Source organism: Lepisosteus oculatus, chromosome 4, assembly GCF_040954835.1.
Source record: "Lepisosteus oculatus isolate fLepOcu1 chromosome 4, fLepOcu1.hap2, whole genome shotgun sequence".
Classification (NCBI taxonomy): domain Eukaryota; kingdom Metazoa; phylum Chordata; class Actinopteri; order Semionotiformes; family Lepisosteidae; genus Lepisosteus; species Lepisosteus oculatus.
In genome coordinates, this window is record NC_090699.1 from 45039734 (window position 1) to 45059698 (window position 19965).

At 40.8% G+C, this 19965-nt stretch overlaps 1 protein-coding gene across 4 annotated transcripts in view; it reads right to left on the reverse strand.

The window, feature by feature from the left end:
• The window catches only part of prom2 (prominin 2), a 36202-nt gene extending 16557 nt beyond the window's left edge, over positions 1-19645 (reverse strand). The window contains exons 1-15 of one of the 4 annotated variants that reach the window (XM_015347902.2): positions 19463-19644; positions 19074-19149; positions 18450-18506; positions 13991-14327; positions 10350-10417; positions 9258-9463; positions 6838-6958; positions 6212-6275; positions 5516-5605; positions 5179-5378; positions 4352-4426; positions 3564-3627; positions 2708-2861; positions 1929-2081; positions 350-473 (exon numbers count right to left, since the gene is read on the reverse strand). In XM_015347902.2, the coding sequence (XP_015203388.2) occupies positions 350-473; positions 1929-2081; positions 2708-2861; positions 3564-3627; positions 4352-4426; positions 5179-5378; positions 5516-5605; positions 6212-6275; positions 6838-6958; positions 9258-9463; positions 10350-10417; positions 13991-14240 (1569 nt within the window). In that variant the 5' untranslated portion in view covers positions 14241-14327; positions 18450-18506; positions 19074-19149; positions 19463-19644. Of the gene's footprint in view, positions 1-349; positions 474-1928; positions 2082-2707; positions 2862-3563; positions 3628-4351; positions 4427-5178; positions 5379-5515; positions 5606-6211; positions 6276-6837; positions 6959-9257; positions 9464-10349; positions 10418-13990; positions 14328-18449; positions 18507-19073; positions 19150-19462 lie in introns of all 4 variants that reach the window. The other 3 variants (XM_015347903.2, XM_015347904.2, XM_015347901.2) reach the window with 3 other exon arrangements.
• Positions 19646-19965: the final 320 nt, after the last annotated feature.

The following is a 19965-nucleotide window of genomic DNA, read 5'->3' on the forward strand; positions in this document are numbered from 1 at the left end:
ACACCTGGAGCAGGTTGTATCCTGAAGGCTGCTAAAGGCATGTGCAGATGCTAGAGAAAGGCCAGCTGGGGGCGCTCTCATCACGTCATTCCTTCATCCTCAGTGCATTGCTCTCATAAATTAGAATTAATTTATGAGCGTGTGAACAATGATAAACATGTATATTCCACAAAATAACATACTATACATGAATACCACAATCACGAAAGCGTGTTATTGGCAGAAACGCTTTGCAGAAGCTTTGCAGAAGCCATGGCTCTGTCAGAGTCGAGCAGCAGAGCTGGGGAGCCCTGCTAATGAAGCACGAGATGAGTTTCACAGCTCGCCCCCGCCAGCCCTGTCCCATTACCTGGAGAAGCTCCTGGCTCTGCCAAGGCTTACACACCAGCGTGTAGACGTTGCCTCCCAGCAGGAAAAGGATGAGAACCAGCAGCATGAACAGCCAGGAGAAGAGGAAACTGAATCCAACACCACTGCAGGGGGCGAGACAGCAGCACTATCAACATCACTGGTAGAGCCGCTTCTCAGAGAGGGCTCACTAGGAGGAGATAAGGATGACTGGACAAAGGGAACTACCCAGATTGTTCTGTGCAATTGGTTAGATGTAGCCATTTCACATGAAATTGGGTGAAAATTACTATTTTAATCACAAACGTTTCTTGCTGGTACGACCATCTCAATTCTGCCAAAAATACCCTTGAAGAATTTCTACCATCTGGAGCTGACAGATTTTGTTTGCTTTAAAAGGAAGAAGTGTTTCTCTAAGTAATCATCATTATGCATTACAAGCAACATTCTATTTAGTACAGAACCACAGTTAAGGTTTGATCAATTGGTCACCAGCACCAACACTGAGTCAAAGAGCTCTGGAGCTCTCAGCGCAGTGAGCAATTGCAGATATTGCTAAAATGCTTAAAAATCTAAAATCTTAGAAATTAACCTAAGAGCTGTCTGTTTATGACAGGGGCAGTCACTCCTCGTTTTTCTACAGAATAACTGCCAGTCATGTAAAGACACACTGTAAAGATTACATTTAAAGTGACTTTAAATATTGGAGGATCCAGACCCTGGTGTATTAACCTATTCAAGCACTTCTCACTTTGTTAGTTGAATTTGAATAGTTTTTGTTGGGTAATGTAAAAAGTGAAGCTCTTTACGAGAGCTTTCACTCTGTGAGCTTTAACCGTTTCTCAGTGCAAGGGCACACTTCTCCAATTTAATAGGGAACCCTGTAGGGTAGGGTGTGTCTTTTTCTTTCTCCCCTCAGTTACCCAGAGATGGATGGCCAGCTCTTTAATAAGAGATAAGATCACTTTATATATATATACATTTTATATATATATGATTTATATCATATACAATTTCTTGCATTAGGAATTTGTCTTTTTCGCATACCCCAGCTTGCTCCCCATGAGACACACAGACACACACAGAAGCTTGAGGTCAGAGCACAACAGCCTTTGTACAACGCTCCTGGAGAAGTTGGGGTTAAGGGCCTTGCTCAGGAGCCCAATGGCAACGTTCCAGTAACAGGTGCAGATCCTTAGCCCCAGAGCCACTGCTCTGCCCTTTGCTCTGCTCTGCTCCTAGGACAGCAAAGTGCAAAGTGGTACCTCCGTGACATGAGACCAAAAACCAATTCTTCTGGCTGTGAAAATGGACTGTTTTAAAGGATTCACCTGTGTTGTTGAACTGCTCTTTGGAAACAAAGTCAATTTTCTCAAACAGGGAAAATTGCTATATTGTCTGAATGTTCTGCTTAGATCTGACCAGTCATTTGGTGCATTTTTTTTAAAAAAGAAACAAGAAGATTGCCAACTGGAGCTTGATTAGATTATTTGTGTCAAGCGCCAGGACCGCTTGGCTGGAAGGGGTCAGTGACACTGACGCTCTGTCCTCACTGTCCTGCGGTTGTGCCCACTACTCACATCATGAAGAAGATGCCCCCACAGTTGGCTGTCCCTGAGCGTTTGGTGGGGTCGACCCCGGGACGAAGCCCTGCCGGGCCAAGCAGGAGACCCAGGATGTTACACACCACCACCAACAGAACCACACAGCACAGAACCAGGCCCACAATCCACCTGTGGAGCCGGGGAAGAAAGCATTATCCCATCATACCACTCTGTCACTAATATACAAATGTCATAGAGAGCAAATACAGCTAAAATGGATACAGTCATACAGACAGAGAAACAGTAATGGGCATCCCGGGTGGTTCAGTCAATAAAAGACACTTCTTTGAAGTTAAGAGTCCTGTAGTCAACAGATCTCCAGTCTAGGTTAACTCATTAGCCAACTCTAAAAAAGACTCCTTAAGCAGTGCCGCACAATTTACTGAGTGTCGCTGGCACTGGATGGACTTGAATCACTACGGGTATCCTCAGCTTGTGTGAGCTATAAGATGTCAGAGGAATCTGTTATCCAGAGGTACTGCAATTAGAAATGGCCCATGTGGATTCCTGAGGAATATGTCTTATGCAAGTACAATATCTGCGGGAATGAGGCAAGATGATTAACTGCTGGCAATTCCAAACTGAGAGGGTATAATAAGTAACTAAGAACAAATTTTGTATCGTTCTATATTACATATTATTATGGCTTTAAGGATTGTAGCTGTGAACCGAGCCAATTAAAAATTGGTAACAGTAAAACAGGGAGCATAAAGATGAAAAATAGGCAATTCTAACTTATTTAAAGAAAAATCTACCTGTATTTGTCTGCCTTGTAAACAGTTGGAAAGTAGGTGTTAGCTTTATTCTTCACTGACTGCAGGTTTGTAGAAATTTGAACCAGTTGATTCAGGTTCTCTAAAGAGACCTGTGAAACTTGATTTTCAACATCTTGGAGCTGTTTCTGTACATCTAGAATGGACACAACACAGAAATTAGTATTGCAGTTAGCATCCTGATGTTGTTTTTCTTATCCAATGTATACTTAAAGGGCATTAAGAAATATGAAAGAGGTAAAGCTGCTTGAAAAGCAGCAAGTGAAATAATTGTCAGCAAGTCATGGTATTTAACTACATAAAACATTTTGGTCATATAAAGCAATCTAAATCTGCTAAAACACAGTGAATTTGTCACAAAGCTCTAATTAAGTCAAAATCATGCATTAAAGCTATGTGATCTCCAAGGCAAGGCAGTGTCAATCCATGGTGTGCACACAGTGAAATCAAAGTAAAACTGAGTTGCTATGGTTATCCTTCAAATCCTTGGGTAATCCCAAGACACTCTGAATTAAGTTCAGCAATCTTGACACAGAACTAGTATCAACATCCAGTACACAACATCTTGGCATATTTGCCTGCTGTATCATTCAGGTGCAGGACCTGATGACCAGACATTGAACTGTTATTTACCATTGTCACGGGCGTCTAGTGAGTGAGACAGGCAATCCCACTGTGCTGGTTTATACTGTACCTGTGTTTAGACAGCAGGGCCCAGTCATATATTCTCTCCTGACTAGGTCATCTTAAAGCACTTGGTACTAGAGCCGAAAAGATTTCTGAATAGAAATGAAAAGACAGCTACAGCTCAGAAGCAAGATCCTCCAGACACACTCACCTCTCACTACATTCCTGCTCTCGTTGGCCACTCTCTGGGGAATACTGCCCAGGAACTGCTGTGCCTGCGAGCGGAGAGCACACAGTCAAGTCCACTGAGTCCCAAGCCCACCACCAGAAGAACCGTCCCTCGTCTCCGAGACGGAGAGTCAGAAAGCCTCCCCAAGTCAGAGAGAGAGCGCCGCTCTTCCCCCAGGAAATAACGCCCATGCCTCCGAGGCTCCATCACAGAGGGAGACGCAGGACTCTTCATCACCGTGGGCTATACGTCGCAATTCCAACTGGGAGAAGAATGGCTGAAGAGAGCTGAAGAATCTCCCTGTATCGAAAATTTGAATTACAGCAATCTACGTTTTGACTGAATTATCTTCATTTTCCAGTTTAGAAAAACCTTGAACTACCACGAGAATGGTAAAAAAGGTGCTGCGAATAAACAGATAAAGATAAAAATGGCACAGTTGTGAAAAATCTCAGATGGCTGGGAGCAGTCGCCTAGTATGAACCTATCAGTGCGGATGTGACTCTTGAAAACTGGAGACACAGAAACTCCCAAACAGCACCTTTAGACAGATTTTTAGCTGCCTGATACCACTTAGAAAGCAGGGAAGTATTACTTAAACATTTAGTAATTGTAATTGCATGATTCCTTGACTATATATTCAATTTTTGAATTTATATAAAATTTTAAACTGCTTCAAGCCAAAGGCAGCTGCTATTAAAGAGCATGCCCATGATAAGCTCTGTAAGGAAAACCCCACTGTCCCTCTTCCAGCTGTGGCTAGAACTCACCTTCTCTATTGTGGAGCTCAGATCAGCCTCAGCAGCCCTCTTTAAGGCAGACTGCAGCTCATTCAGCTGAGACGTCTGTTAAAACACACAGGAACATCAGTCTGCTTGATTGCTGACCACACAACTCATTTTTTATTACCCCGAGTGACCAAGAGGTCAGGTGTTCAGTTTCATGTCTCAACAGTAGGGTGGCACCTACAATAGCACTGTGACCCCTGCCACCACACTGGGGCATTAACTGGAAATTTCAGGAAAGAGCGCCCCCTACTGGTCGACTAACATTGCTTACTGCAGCCACCTACAGTAGTCTTCTCTCACTCCAGTCCTCACCAGGCCCAGCCCAGCCAACATCTGGTGAGATCAGGCTAGCCAGTAAACCAGAACAGTTTTCTCTTCAACCTCTCTCATACAAATAAAAGAAAACACACAAACTTCCAAACATGACAGTTTTCTCTTTTCTGTGAACTAAACAGTTCTATACAAATATAATACCAGTGTGGCTCTGTTACTATTTTTATGTGCTTCCATAGAGAGATGTGATATAACAAGGCCTGATTAAACAAGATCAGGTCAGCTTATGTCCATCTCCTTTAAAAGTGGCAGCGTTGGTGTGAGTTGTACTATTTTACTCAAGTAACAAATAAGTGGTGTTCCACGTTTTCAAACAGCTGTTAACGTCACTTTGAATGCTGCGATTCACTACGTACTCTCATATATCCTGTCGTACATTTCTGTATTATTATTACTACTAATGGAATGACTGTTTCCATTTCTCTGCAGCACATGAGTGTAGGTATTGGTCTAGGTAGGACAGGACGGCACTTTACCCCACTGAAGTTCATCTGAATGTTGATCTTTTCCACAGTGGACTCCAACCTGCTGCAGTTGAGACACTCTTTCTTCTGCAGGGTTGTCCGGATGCGTGAGGCCAGATCGGTCAGGTTCGCCTGCAGCTCCTCCTGCCTCTTCTGGAGGTACGGCAGCGTGGCGTTCAGGTGTGCGACAGTGCCCCTGGTATCGTTCACCTCTGGAGGACAGGAAAGCATGCTGACATCCGTGCATCAAAGGACACATGCGTGTGCTTCCTTTGGAGGAAGTGACACAAGTATCACAGATAAATGGCAGCCTTGGCTGTATTGTGTTACTTTTTGTGAGTTCAGGTACCTTGGGATAAATTGAGGACAGAATGCAGCACTGGGATCAAGCGACCCTCCACGGCCCTCTGAATGCTCCTCCCCAGCAAGGGCCCAATGTCTAGGGTGAGAGAGGAGGGAAACGGGGGTAAGGCACTGTGCTGCAGCCAAAAACACACAGGAGCACCGGATGATAAATAATCAAGTGTCAGATAAAGAACAACTGAAAATAAATATAATTTGCATTATGACTGACAGCCAAAGATGAAACACGCAGGCGTTTAAACAATTGCCTGTAATCTGAATAATAATGATACTATTATTAATTATAATTAAGAGTTATACTATTATTAGTATAATAGTATAATTAGTATAATAGCAATGTTGTGAATAAAATATGAAACAGAAGTGGCCTGAGATACACAGTAAATGAGCAAGCACAGGGAGAGAAAGTTGCAGAGAACAAACAATGTCACAATGAAAGAACAATCTCACAAAAAGAAAAGAGCATTAAAGAGCAAAAACAGAGTGAGAAAATAGTGTCACAGGGAGAGACCCATGTCACGGTGTGACAACACAATCACAGTGATAGTGTAGAGCCAGTGAGACCGGTTGTGTCGTTATTTTAGATGTCACCAAGGACCATGAGGAAGCACTGCAAGAGTGACCCAAAGACAGGGTGGGATCTCTAAGAGGTAGAGGGAGGAACAGCAGATCTGTCACTCACCAACCAGGCTGTTGTTGACTTTATTCAAGGGCACAGAGCTGTCATTCACCACTGTGGAGACTTGCTGCAAAGAAAAATATACTCACAAGGTTTAGTCTCTCAAACACCTGTTAATATATCCAATATAAAGAGTAGTTCTTTTAATTAAGTAGCTGAATAAGCACCATTCTAACATGATGGGACCAGGGAGGAAGTACCATTTCTTCTCTCAGAAATATTGCTCTTCCATATGCACCTTTTACGACACAAACATTTACATTGTTTGAACAGTTCAACCTTTTGTTTTACCAAAAAAGGCTTGTTACATAAAACGAAGGAAGAAAATGAGATTTGGTTTTTATCTAGGGATGTAGCAATACCCCTGCAGTGTTAATGTTTCATGGCCTCCCTTACTGTCATTTCTGGACACTGTATTTGTCTACTGAAGTGCATTTGCTACATTCGCAAGTCCAAAACAATGTAGCCAACTGCAAAGTCACACCTAACTGTCACTTCTCAAGTTCTAGTGCCATTCTGTTGAGTAAAAGTAAGTAAAAGTGAGTCACTACTCAGTGAAAGTGGAGATTACACTTAATCTTACAGCAGGTTAGCCATGCTAGTTTTTGGAATATTTCCCCCAGTCGTACCTCAGGGACACTGTTCAGAAAGGTCTCCAGGTTGTCCAAGGTATTGTTGAAGAACCACAGACTGTTATTGACACTCACTGTAAACCTGTCATTGCTGAAGAACATGCAGGTGTTCCCAGCCCTAGAAGAAAACACAAGGAGACTGGACTCATGTTTTGAGAAACATCAAGCAGGCTTCTGGGATTATCACAAGATAAGGATTTATGACTCCTTACTTTCTTTATTGTCCCAGATGGAACACTAAAGTCCAATAATGTCCCAGATGGGAAATTTGCTTTGCAGGCAGGTAAAATTTATAACACAACAAATAATACATTTAACACAACATGAATCCATTAATAAATGTTTAAGTCATTCCACAAATGCTCAATTGGATTGAGGTCTGGGCTTTGACTTGGGCCACTCCAGGACATTAACCTTTTTGATTTAAAGCTACTCCAGTGTGGCTTTTGCTGTATGTTACGAGTCATTGTCCTGTTGGAAGATGAATCGTCTTCCAAGTCCCAGTGCTCTTGCGGATTGCAGCACGTTTTCCTCCATGATTTTTCTGTACTTAGCTCCATCCATTTTCCCTTCTATCCTTATGAAATTACCAGTCCCTTAGACGCATTCCCAAAGCATTATGCTGCCACCACCATGCTTCACTGTGGGGACGGTGTTCTCAGTGTGATGTGTTAGGTTTGCACCAAACATAAAGTTTAATTTCGGTCTCATCAGACCATAGAATCTTCCTCCAAATTGTTGAGTCTCTCACATGCCTTTGGGCAAACTCCAGCTGAGATGTGATATGATTTTTTTTTCAACAAAGGCTTTCTTCTTGCCACCCCTCCGTGCAATACAAGCAGGATTTATGAGGTGTGCGTGTTATTGTTGTCTCATCCACAGTTTCTCCCACCTCTGTCATGGAGGACTGTAACTCCTTTAGAGTTGCTGTAGGCCTCTTGGTGGCCTCTCTTACTATGGCTCTTCTTGCCCGAACACTCAGTTTTGGAGGACAGCCAGTTCTGGGCAGATTCACAGTCGTACTTTCTCGCCTTTTTAATGATGGACTTTACTGTGCTTTGAGGTATATTCAGAGCCTTGGAAATGTTTTTATATCCACGCCCTGACTGGTATTTTTCAACAATCTCGTCTCGGATCTGCTTGGAATGTTCCTTGGTCTTCATGGTGTAGTGTTTCCTTGGAAATGCACTGAGTGGGGAAGCTCCCAGACACAGATGAATTCATTCTGAAATCATGTGAAACTCCTCAACTGCACACAGGTGGACTCCAGTCAAGTAATTCTGTGACTTGGAGAAGAGAGTTGGTTACCTCAGAGGTAATTTAGGTGTGTCAAAGCAAGGGGGTGATTATTTTCTGTTTTTTATTTTTAATTAATTTAATAAAATGTTTGGATTTTTTGTTACTTTGACCTTATAGAGTACTTTGCGTTGATGAGTGGCAAATATTCTTAGTTAAATACATCATAGTTCCATGCTGTAACACAATAAAATGTGAAAAAGTCCAAGGGGTGTAGATTTTCTATAGGCTCTGCTAGCTGTAGTGCAATGATAACTTGGCTACCTTCAATATCCTTCATCGGCCTGTTTTTATTGTGTGTGTTCAGGTTACCAAACCAGGCTAACCAGATTCAATAACAGCCGTATAGAATGAAATCATCTCCTTACCACACACATTAAAATAATTTTCTCAAGAAGAACGATCGCTGCTGGCTCTTCTTAGACTTGGCAATTTTCCTCAAAGTATAGGTTGTAATCAACAACAATGCCAGGATATTTGTAATGTAATGTGATGTACGAGCCAATAAGTACAGGTTGTGCAGCAGACATTGCAGCAGAAATGTTCCAACGTGATCTGCATGCAGAGTTAACAGGTAGTATTTGTCTTGAAGTTGAGAGCGATATTTCTATTGGATAAAAAGAAATAGATCTACAAGCCTGCTTGTTAACAATGTAACAATTTTCTCAAATAACCTCGTTACTAAGGTGGTCAGTGCCTCCGATATGAAATCAGTTAATGTCTCGGGGGGAACTGAATTGGGCAACTGGTGCAATTAACATTTGTTTCCAAAGTTTGGGCATTTTCTACAGACTCTGAGATAGTATAAAAATACAGTGACATACAGTGCTAATCTGTTCAGAACATGACCTCAGGACCTGACCGATGATGTTATTTTCCTGACCTTTGTTATCTTGAATATTTTTGAAACATACTGTGTATCAAATTCAACCTTGGTGGAAGTGAGTAGCTTCTCCCTAAGCTTCCTAATTTACCCACTGATGCCTTGTTTGTCAAACCTCAGGTAAACTGTTCAGTTTATCAGCCCGCTCTTTGCTAGTGCAAGAAAGATAAAGGCTCTGGACAGGGCATATTTTCCTTCCAGCTACCTGTCGGAGAGATCAGAGCTATTTTATACTCACAGTATGACGGCCGTTATCACCACTGTTGCCCCATAAAGCCCCCGGCGCTGATAGTTTATGCTCTTGTCCTGTTTTTGGTACATCCTGCCACCACAGTTTCCACAGCAACGGCAGCAGGCGAAGCAAAATCCGACGAGGGGCACGAAGAGGATATAGAGGATCCCGATCGCTATGCACACCAGGAAGCCGGTTTCGTACTTGAGCACCTGGAGCACAAACACCAGCAGTTCTCACAGCCGGCAATCAGCACTCGGACTCAGTGGTGCCCCCTGCAGCTTCACCATGGACTGACACTTCATTGCAGCAGGTGGTCTAATGCCAAAATTGTAGCTAAACGGACAATCCTGATGGATATGTGGTTTCTAGGACAAAAAGTCTTGGCTTTTATGGATGTGACAATGTGTCAGTTAGGCTCCTCATTCTGGTAAATGTGAGAGATTTTATAAATGTAGCGTAGATATATACTTAATATCGGCTGCTCATGTATAATTTACCCAGTTTTGTTGTGATTTTTTTCATGATTCTCGTCATTCTAACTTGAAAATTGTTAAAGGACAAGCATTATTTCTTTTTGCCTAGAATGTATTAATTAAGCTTTATTAATAAACAAAGTTGTTATAATAGTAGAAAACACCAGTGAAGGCTTCAAGTAAGTGGATGATTTGAAACCAGATAAATATGTAATTCCTACTTGAAGCAGGATAAGTATATCAAAAGTAGTGAACCCAGCTTAAACATCTCTAATAGACTGTTTATTCGATAGACAAATTAACATGAACATGAAAGAAAATATACCAGCATATCACTGGAAATGTTTTTTGATTTTTTTAAGGTAGCTGTCACTCAAAAGAACTTAACACTCAAAAGCAAACAGATGTCTAGACACCAACTGCCACACTTCCCTGAACAAAAGGTATGAAAATTGCCAAATTGTTCCAGAATCCCCCTCTTGTAACAGTGATACTTTGCAGCAGAGGTGTGTCAACCGTCCTGCTGGTTTTACAGACAAAAGGTTATTAGAAACTCAGGTATCACACCACCACAAACACACACATGAAAATGGAAAAACAGCTTTATCATTACATTCAGTACCTTTTGTATTGTGTTGGAATCTTTGCTTGTGAAAGAATTGGGATCTTGTATTACTGTGATCAGCAGTTCTGAAAAACAAGATTGTTTAACATAAGGTAAACACCAAAATCATTTTCAGCATTTCAAAATTGTAGTTTTTAATACAAGATACAAACTTACAGTACAGTGCATCTTATCACAAGTCGAGTCCTGAATGCTCCATCAGACATGAAAACACTGTCAACTTTTAAAAACTAGTAAACTAGTCAGCATACCATTAATTCACCTGTCTGTAGTCACCAGAAATATAGTTTACTTAAGTATCTATAATAGAGAACTGGTGTAAAGAATTTACAATATTTATGACACAAGTGTTTACAGTAACTATTTGTCTCTGTTGTTATTATAAAACCATAAAACCATAACATTGTTGTTTGTGAGTTTTTGAACCACTGTACCATAAACAGCTTTGAACCTTATGTTACAATAAAGTACTGTGATCTCATCTTTCTTTCTGAAAACTGATTCACAGAGGTAGTAGGGCTGAGGTTCATCTTAAAAGAAGACATTGTAATAAAGAACAAATATGTTTTTAGTAATAAGACAATGAAGACAGTCTGTTCTCATGACAGTCAGAGAGTTTTTGCTCAAGGCCTCAGTCTACTGTGTTGAGGATTTCTAATGCCAATATTATTACATACACGTGTCGAAGATCCTGTACTCTACTCTGACTGAGGCTGGAAATCAAAAATGTCAAAAATAAAAAACATTAAATTAAAACCTAAGGCTTTCACACTTCACTAAACCAACTTAAAAATGGTGCATTTGTGGTCTACTTTCGAAGTACTAGAGTAGATTAGAACTACAAACGCACTACATATACACTAAAGTCTCAATTTCTATATGTGGCCATCCCACATATCAAACAATTTTACAATACAGGTGAATTATTAAAAAAGGACTGAAAGTGCTGGAGTAGTGACTCTGCGTCATGCTTCCTTATTAGGCCCTGTGAGTCGGCTTCACCAATCCACCTCACAGGTTCCTTTTTTCTTCTCTCTCTACAGTATGTCTCACACTTCCCCCTATCACAGCCATGGCTGAATTCAGGAGTGTCTCCTGTGGCCCCGAGACTGAGCCTGCCTGCATGCAGAGAGCCCTCAGTCTCCCCCTCACTGCAGGAAACCCCAGTCTCACTTTTCTCAACCTTCACGCGACTGTCACCCTTGAACTGCTGTATAAATGTACCAGGTGCCTTATGCAGAAGAACACCAGCTTCTGTTTAGCCTTATACAGTGGGCTATAACATCTCACCTGGACAAGCAGGCGTCTACACACATGTGAATTTCTGTTGACACTGTGAATCATATCTAACATTACAGCCCCCTTCCAAACAGAAAACACAAGGACCTCATTGCATGAGGCAAACCAAGAGCAGATTTCTATAACACAAGGATTTATCTGAAAGTGCTTTTTATTGTGTTAAATCTGTAGTATCTTCTAAAATATTTATTCTACATCAACAACTTTGCATTAGGACACTTTCCATATTTTCCAGTTGCCTTATACTGTATATACTATGAAATATACAGTATATATATTTGATTTGGCAAATACATGTTTTTACATTGATATTTTCAACAGGTCATCTTTCTGAACCATTCCATTATTGAAACTATCAGGGTGACCAGCAATAATCAAGAAGCCAATTATAATAAAATTATTTTATTTTTATTGAAAGGGCAGCAGGTTCAGGTCTCCAACATCATTACAAAAATTAACAAAATTAATAAAAGTCCAAAAACATACTGGTATGTTAATTGGCCTCTGGGAAAATGTATCCTAAGTGTGAGTGTGTGTGTTTGTGTCTGTGTGAACACTGGGATGGACTGGCCAGGGCGCACCTGGCCTTGTACCCATTGCTTGCTGGGATAGGCTTCAGCTCTCCTGCACCCTGAATTGGACGAAGTAGTTTGAAAATGGATTTATCTGGATCATATGTTGTATGTTCAGCAATTAAACAGTATGCTATAACTAAAAAAAACTTCAAGGACAATATATTAAATAAAATAAGTTATAGAAAATACACACCAATATGGCATATTGTGAAGAATGATGATGTGGCTATACCTTTATTTTTCAAATTATGGATTTTTATATGAAGTTATCCCTTAAGACACAGGAAACGGTAAAGTTCTTCAAAGTCCTGCCTGGCTGCGTATCCAACAACAATGCCATTGTGAAACTAAGTGTTCCTTCAGTTTTACCTTTTATTGCTTCCTCCAGCTTAATAAGTAACAGAAACCACAGCTTGTCAGTTATTCCCAGTCAGCGGGAGTATTGTAAACCTTTTGTAATTGGACTGTGTTCTGGGTTGTATATTTACAAACGATCATATCAAGGAGGCAAATGATTATCGAGAACAAATAAAAACAAAATGGAGCTGGGTAACAGGACTTGAATGTTCAGCATTCAGCTTCTTAAGCATATTTACATGCACTTTAATGTATCTGCAAGAGACCGGTTCTCTGGCCTGTAATGTATGCTCTGTGTGTTTGTATGTGCAGCACAGTGGTATAGCTGTTAGTACTGTTGTATCACAGCTACAGGTTCCTGGGTTTGATTCTGACTACAGTCTGTGTTTGTGTGGGTTTCTTCGAGGTGCTATGGTTTGGTTAGACTGGGTTTGCAATATTTTTGTCTAACAGGGGACCTTTCATGTAATAGTGTTTTATGAGGTTTTATGATGCATTGTTCATTGTACTCTACAAACACCAGTGTATAAAATGCAAGGCATCTAAACATTGCACATAAAGTCCCCCCTCTACCTAATGGGTGGAACTGTCTAACAACGCCATTGTCCTGGGTTCAAGAGGTTCCTTTTGTGTGGAGTTTGCATGTTCTCCCCATGCTACCATGTTATGCAAGGAATGTCACAAACAAAGGCAGACATTCAATTCATCCACTTTGTTTGGTTGACAACAACTAATCTCATCCAGCCATTTCTTGAAAGAGGACAGCATATCTGCTTTGACAACATGGCTGGGTAGCTCATTCCTGACTCCCATTACCCTTCATGTACAGAAAACTCCTTTTCTCACTTTCCCGTTGCTATCGGCTTTGGTTTCCTCCCAGCTCCAAAAGGCATGCTGGGTAGGCTGATCCACTGCTTTAAACTGTCCATTCCTGCTCATTACTTCTGCCTGTCAGGACTGGCTCTGCTGCCTATCTGTCCTGTTCTGGGGACTGGAGTTTCAGTCTTTAAAATTGCCTACGTTCATACGAATGATAGATAATATCCATGAAATGTCAAGCCTCCCGACTTGAACCATTTGTGGACCCAATCAGCCTGCTACATCCATTCTATACATTTGCTACACCCCATGTACAATCTAGGAAGACACAAAGGGAACATCCTCCCCAGAGTGTGTACTCCAACCATTTCCTAATTATCATCCTGCCAGCAGTGAAATCCACAAAAAGCTCTGGGGTCCAGTAACAAAAAAAGCTGCTGATGGGAGTGAGGGAGCCGCTCAAAGTAAAAATGAACCTTTTTAAATCATTGTGTTTCTTACCATTCTTCACATTTGTGAGAAATTAATTGATTTTCAGATAAAGCCCACCCCAGACAAAAGGAACAAAAAGAATTAAATCTAACTTACCTTTTGGGAAAGGGTTCGGTTGGACAAGGTTGAGGAAGGAATGGACAAAATTCGAGGGGATCCCCAAGATGGAGTCGGCGCTTGGGGCAGGCACCTGCCCAGTGCTGTTGAGCCATCGCAGGGTGAGCTGACCGGTTGAGCAGGCATTGGACACGTTCTGACCGCTGCAGAACCCCAGGAGCAAAACAGCCAGCTGGACCAGGAGAAGCAGGCCTTCCCGCCTCCCTGAGCTCAGTGGAGAGGCAGCCATTCCACACTGGACTGCCTTAGTTTGGAGGTGCCAAGTCACAACCACAGCATGGCCCCACTCTACCACACCTGCAGGGTGCTTCTGGTCCTGCAGCAGAAAAGAGTTTAGTTCAGCTGCATTTATAGACAATCAACATTGCATCTTCTTAGTGGTCCAGGGACAAAGATGTTCATATTCCAGTACTACTACAAATAATAATTCCTTGAATTTATATAGTGCTTTTCATCCCAGTGCATCTCAGCCCACCTGGATGATGTGCAGGATTTATGTGCCAGCAGCCCCTGCTATAACACAGCAGGTCAGACAAGTCTGAGATGTGAGAAAATGATTCACCAATTGAATAAAGAGGAAACATTATAGACTGGAATTTTTCCAGTCTACTGGGATTAACGCTCTTTGGGAAAGTATAATATCACTTACCAATGTGTTTTCAGTAATTGTGTTTATAAATGTTTGAGTTAACAAAGTTATAAACCCCCCTGTATAACCACTCCTTGTTCTGTTAACTCCCAGCTCTGTGAAGGTCAGAGGATACAGAGAATTTGAAGTTAGAAAGAGTGTAAATGCAAGAAAAGCAATGGAGCATCTGTTCCAATGAGACAGTTGGTCAAAAAATGCACCAAAACTTAGGAAAGACTACCTTCTAACTGATTGGTCTATCAAAATTATAAAATGGACTAAAGGGACTCAATATTCCTCTATCCAAGAGTAATGTATTAATTCATTGTGTTAATATTTTGTGCATTTGTTACAACATTGTATGATGGTAAAACATTTAAGAGATTTTGGATTGCAAAAAACTTAAAAAAAAAAGACCTGTAAAAAGTGACAAGAAATAATGTAACTGAAAACAAGTAGGTAAGATTTGAATGCACAGTCTTCCTATATACTGTAAATGTAGGCAGAATAGCAATTCAAAGACAAATAGCTAATGTTGTGAACTGTAAGGAGAGGCAGATGTAGTTTCCCTTACCACGACTTTATCAAGACCTAGAAAGTTAGTGTATTCAGTTGGTGTTCATTATTGTTTTGTTTTCTTAGAACACATCCTTAAAAGTCTGGACATCTTGGCTTTTTGTTGTAAGTTTTTCATTGTTACTTTAAGTGTCTATGATCAGTAATGATTGCATACAGTATACACATGTATGTATATCCACTATGTGATTTAACAGACACCTGTTGTTAAATGACAGCACCTCCTTCCTATTAACCTGTTAAATTGAGGTCTACTTGTATATACATTTAACCCCTGTGGCTGTAATTTTCCCTTCTTTTCTTATTCAAAAGTTAAATTCTGCTCTGAGACTAAACTCTGCCTGGAAAGCGGGCTCTTTCTACCATCCCTAAAGGTAAACATGAGAGCTGTAAAAATGATAAGGACTGTATAGCTATTCTTGTACACTTTCTGAAAGGTTCCTGTTAACCTGCTCACAAATATTTTTCAGCAATTAAATACAGACAGTTCTGCCTCACCAATAACTTAGGACACACCAAATTAAGGAATTCAGTCTTTGTCCCATATATTCCCTGTGAATTATATCAAATTACAAAGGAGTGAGCATATTCCCCAGTCCACAAGAAAGTATGGGCATTCGTGTTTTAACACATTTCAGGAATAGGTTCGTGTCAGAAAATAATCTATTGGTTCTCAATGGAATTTACTGTTTTTCATGACACAACAGTTAATTTGAATTTAGAGATCAATGTGAGAGAGAGCTACTTGGTAATTAAACTATGTTAGAAAACACATAGAAATAACGGGCAAGTGCCTTATACTTTGTTTCCTAAACCATGACTTCATACAGATGTAAATTGAAGAACTGTACACATGCTTGTCTTTCTTATGCAAAATGCAAGAATTTTCCTGGCTGTCATTACCTCTTCAGAGATATGATTACCTAATTAGTACACTGCATTTCATCTCCACGTCCAAGGTCCTCTGAAGCTCGTGGAGATATTGGATCTTTAAGCCAACAGAAGTGTTCAACAGCTCTGCATGAAATGTGGCCAGTAGTTCTGGAGCCATACGTAGGAGATTTGGGGTTCCTCTTGTTTCATTTTTTTACCACTTTCTATTAATTTGCTGTTGTATTCAGTGATACCAGTTGTAGCCACTTGTTCCACTTGCAGCCTTTTTTCCTATGACAATGCAGAAAGGACCCCATCTTCTATTACTTGCAGTATTCAAGGAATATAGGAAACATAACATACTGGCCACAATTTGTACTTTGGATAGGACAGGTCACTTTTATGAACCATGCCATTTTCACAAATTGTGGTAGGTAGCAAAATAGTTACAAGTAGAAAAATTAAGTAGTAAATAATATTGTTTAGGGTTGCCAAGTAGTGATGCTGCTCATTTTGAACAACACCAGTTTGAAAGAAACGTAAACAACTGTGGCTGTCCTCTGCTGTATATTTGCATTTTACATGCAAGGATGCATATTATTAAATGCATCATACTCTAGTTTGGGGGTGGCACGGTGGTACAGTGGTTAGCGGTGCTGTCTTACAGTGCTGGGGTAAAATTCCTGGGTTCTCTTTGTGGAGTTTGTATGTTCTCTTGGGCTCGCATGGGTTTCCCCTAGATGTTTCGGTTTCCTCCTTGGTCTAAAATTGTCTCAGCTGTGAGTGTGTATGTTAGTGTCTGTGCATCTGCTCTGCGATTGACTGGAGCCTATGGCTTCCCAAGATAGGCTCTGGCTCCCCAGTGACCCTGAATTGAACGAAGAGGTTATTAAAACTGATGAGATAAAATAGTTCATTACAATTCATTATCAAAAGTTTCTGAAATACACATTTTTGGAAATTTTGTTACGTCACAGTTTCAGCAATTCCCACAGCAGTCTTATTTTTATGTAATTGTAAACTGTGGAAATGAAAAATATATTTTTCATGCACAACCCCCGCAATCTGTAGTCACCATGAAGAGCTGCAGGAGCTCAACCGGAGTGGTAGCAGACCTCTGCCCGTGGGTGCAAAATCAGATTGGTTGAAAACCACTGATCTCATGAGCGTGACTAATGAGGCTGACATCACTGAGGTGACTAATTTTCAGCCGTCAATTTTTTTATTTAGCAGCCATCGGTGGTGCAACTGTAAAGACTGGTGATGCGCGGTTACCAAGGTGATTACTCTCGAGCTGCGTTTGTTAAATCAGATGGAAAAGAGTTTTGAGAGAGAAACAGGAAGACACCTTTCCAGGCAAATCCATGAATCAATCAACCAAAACATAAAGAAATTCAAACTGGGATAAGGCAGAGTTCAGTTAGTTTAACATAGGTGGCGCCTAACATAGCAAGGTTACATGGAAATGCTTATTGAGCATAAACGAGTCAAAGTCTTATTATGTGCCTTTTGTATCTCAAAGCACCCTGAAGAGGACACTTGTTGTAACTTATTGGGTGCCCTTTTTAATAAATGTACATCAGCGCTTTGGAGTTATTATAAAGCTAGTCGAAGCTAGGAATTCTTTTTAAAAGGTTAAAAAATTGTATTTTATCATATAGGTTGTATATTTTTCTGGTAACATTCAATGATTTAAAAATGTGTAGCAGCAGGCTGTGGGTTACAAATTTTCCTGCTTGCATCTCTTTGAACTGGAGAAGACAGAGGCAATGGGAAGGTTCTTTGGCTTCCTGAGCGCCATCTTTTCCACACAGATTCTGAAAGAAAGAAGCTGCAAAACTTCTGGAAAACAAATCCGCTGAGCCCTGGATCACTGTAGAGAGTGTTTGCCTCAGGACAGTGTAACATGAGTCTTTGATTATTTCCAAAAAACTAAAACAAGAGCTCTCACTGCTGTGATACTAGGAGAAGCTTCCTCTCTCTATTTTCACAAAGCTCAGTGACGCCATATTGTAAATACAAACAGCTCAGCCAAAACGCAGGAGGGATCATGCCCAGACACTAAAACGTCCCCATTAATGGTAAAAAGGGAGAACAACCTTTACTTGTGTGCCACTTGTGTCTTATTTACAAGTGCTAGGTGTGTCGTTTCGGGTGAAGAGGGGATTTAAAGTGGTTGGCACCACCATGCTAGCTACAACACGTTGTAATACAAATGTGCCCGTACAGGTGCCAATGCGTCGTCTCCATATGGCAGAGGCTGTAATGCAAATGTATACAGCTGTGTGAAACTAGAAATCACACATCCTCCAAGATCTTTCACTGCTGGCTGAAATTTCAGATTTCTAACATCACACCTACCTGAACAGTCACATACAGGAGAGTGCAGCATCATGCAGTTTCATAGAAACTGCCATTCTATTTAAAACAGACAAAACGGAGTGTAGATGAACTTGCATTTATGAGTAAATCAACATTTTTCTTTATATGCAGCTGGGCTAAAATGCATTTAAAACAAACTATAGAGTGGATCCGTAAAGCTAGTAAAGAGATTCATGTTCGGAAGAAAACATTAAACTTGAAATTCAGGCTCAAAAGAATGCATTAAATAAACCAAGCTGCATTTTAGTAAGCCAGTATTTTTTATGGTTTTGTTTATTAACACTGAAGACAGTGGTAATACATTTTTACATAGTTCTATGTAAAATCACCTTGTTTCTTTAGAGTTCGTACAAGCCTGATTGTTTCTTTGTACTTTGAACAGTCTGTAAAAGTAAGGAACTGGCTTATCTGTCCATTACATGTGTGTGGATTAATTTGTCACCACATGTTAACTCAACTTTTCGTTGAAGATTAAACACCAGCTCCCCTTACGTATGAGTTTCCAAGGACAAGTCACTGTTGCAGGGACTGCCTTGCTGTACAGGGGCAACAAATACAGAAACAAATAGAGAAAACTGCATCCTAGAAAGAAGACATTCTCACATTTCATCAGATGCTCATGTCTCTGAAAAGCATTCCATTCTGACTTTATTCAGAGTTCTTTCCCACCCTGAACTACCTGCAAAACAACATGATTTTAAACATCATGGAGAACAGTTTGTCAAGTTCTTCCCACAGCATTGATCGTGACAGACGAGAGAAAGTTCTCTGCTCAAGAGCATCAGGTACATAGTTATTCCACAAAAACACTACAGGGGGTTTCTTGACTATACGTGAAAAAACTGATCCTTACAGCCGTCCGCACACAGTCAAAAAGGAATATGTTGGCATATGCAGACGTTTAAAAAATTATTAAAAGTAGCTTGGAGCATGATTTTACAGCAGATCTGACCAAACACCAATGCAAATGGAGAAAAATGAAACTCTTTTACCTTTCTGTCTGCAGGGAGTAACACAGGTGCGAAGTGGGACAAAGGACAGGCTCCTGACACTGTGCTCACTGCTGTCTGTGAATTGCAGGTGTGTCCTTTTCCTAAGAAACCAGAGAATGTGTGGTGTGAATGTAAGGTTCTTACTCACAGTTTCACCCAAAATGCTGCGAATGAACAGGAGGGAAAGAGGAGGGAGGGAGGGAGAAAGAGGGTTGGGTGGGGGGAGGGATAGCTACAGGCAGTGAATGAAGGAGCCAGGGGAGGGCTTTCAGGAAAAGGAGACAGACACAAGACGGAGGGAGGAGGTCAGAGCCAGGGAGGGGGAGAGGAAGAGACACTTCATCTTGCTCAACAAACGCAGATGTGTTTCTAAGGATTGTAGGCATGAGTCTACAGAGAGAACTTTTAGGACAAGCTAGAATGTCCTCCTTCCAACTGAAGTTCAAAGCCAGACACCTGTTTAACTCTGGAGTTACTAGAAACAACTCACATGCGCCATATAA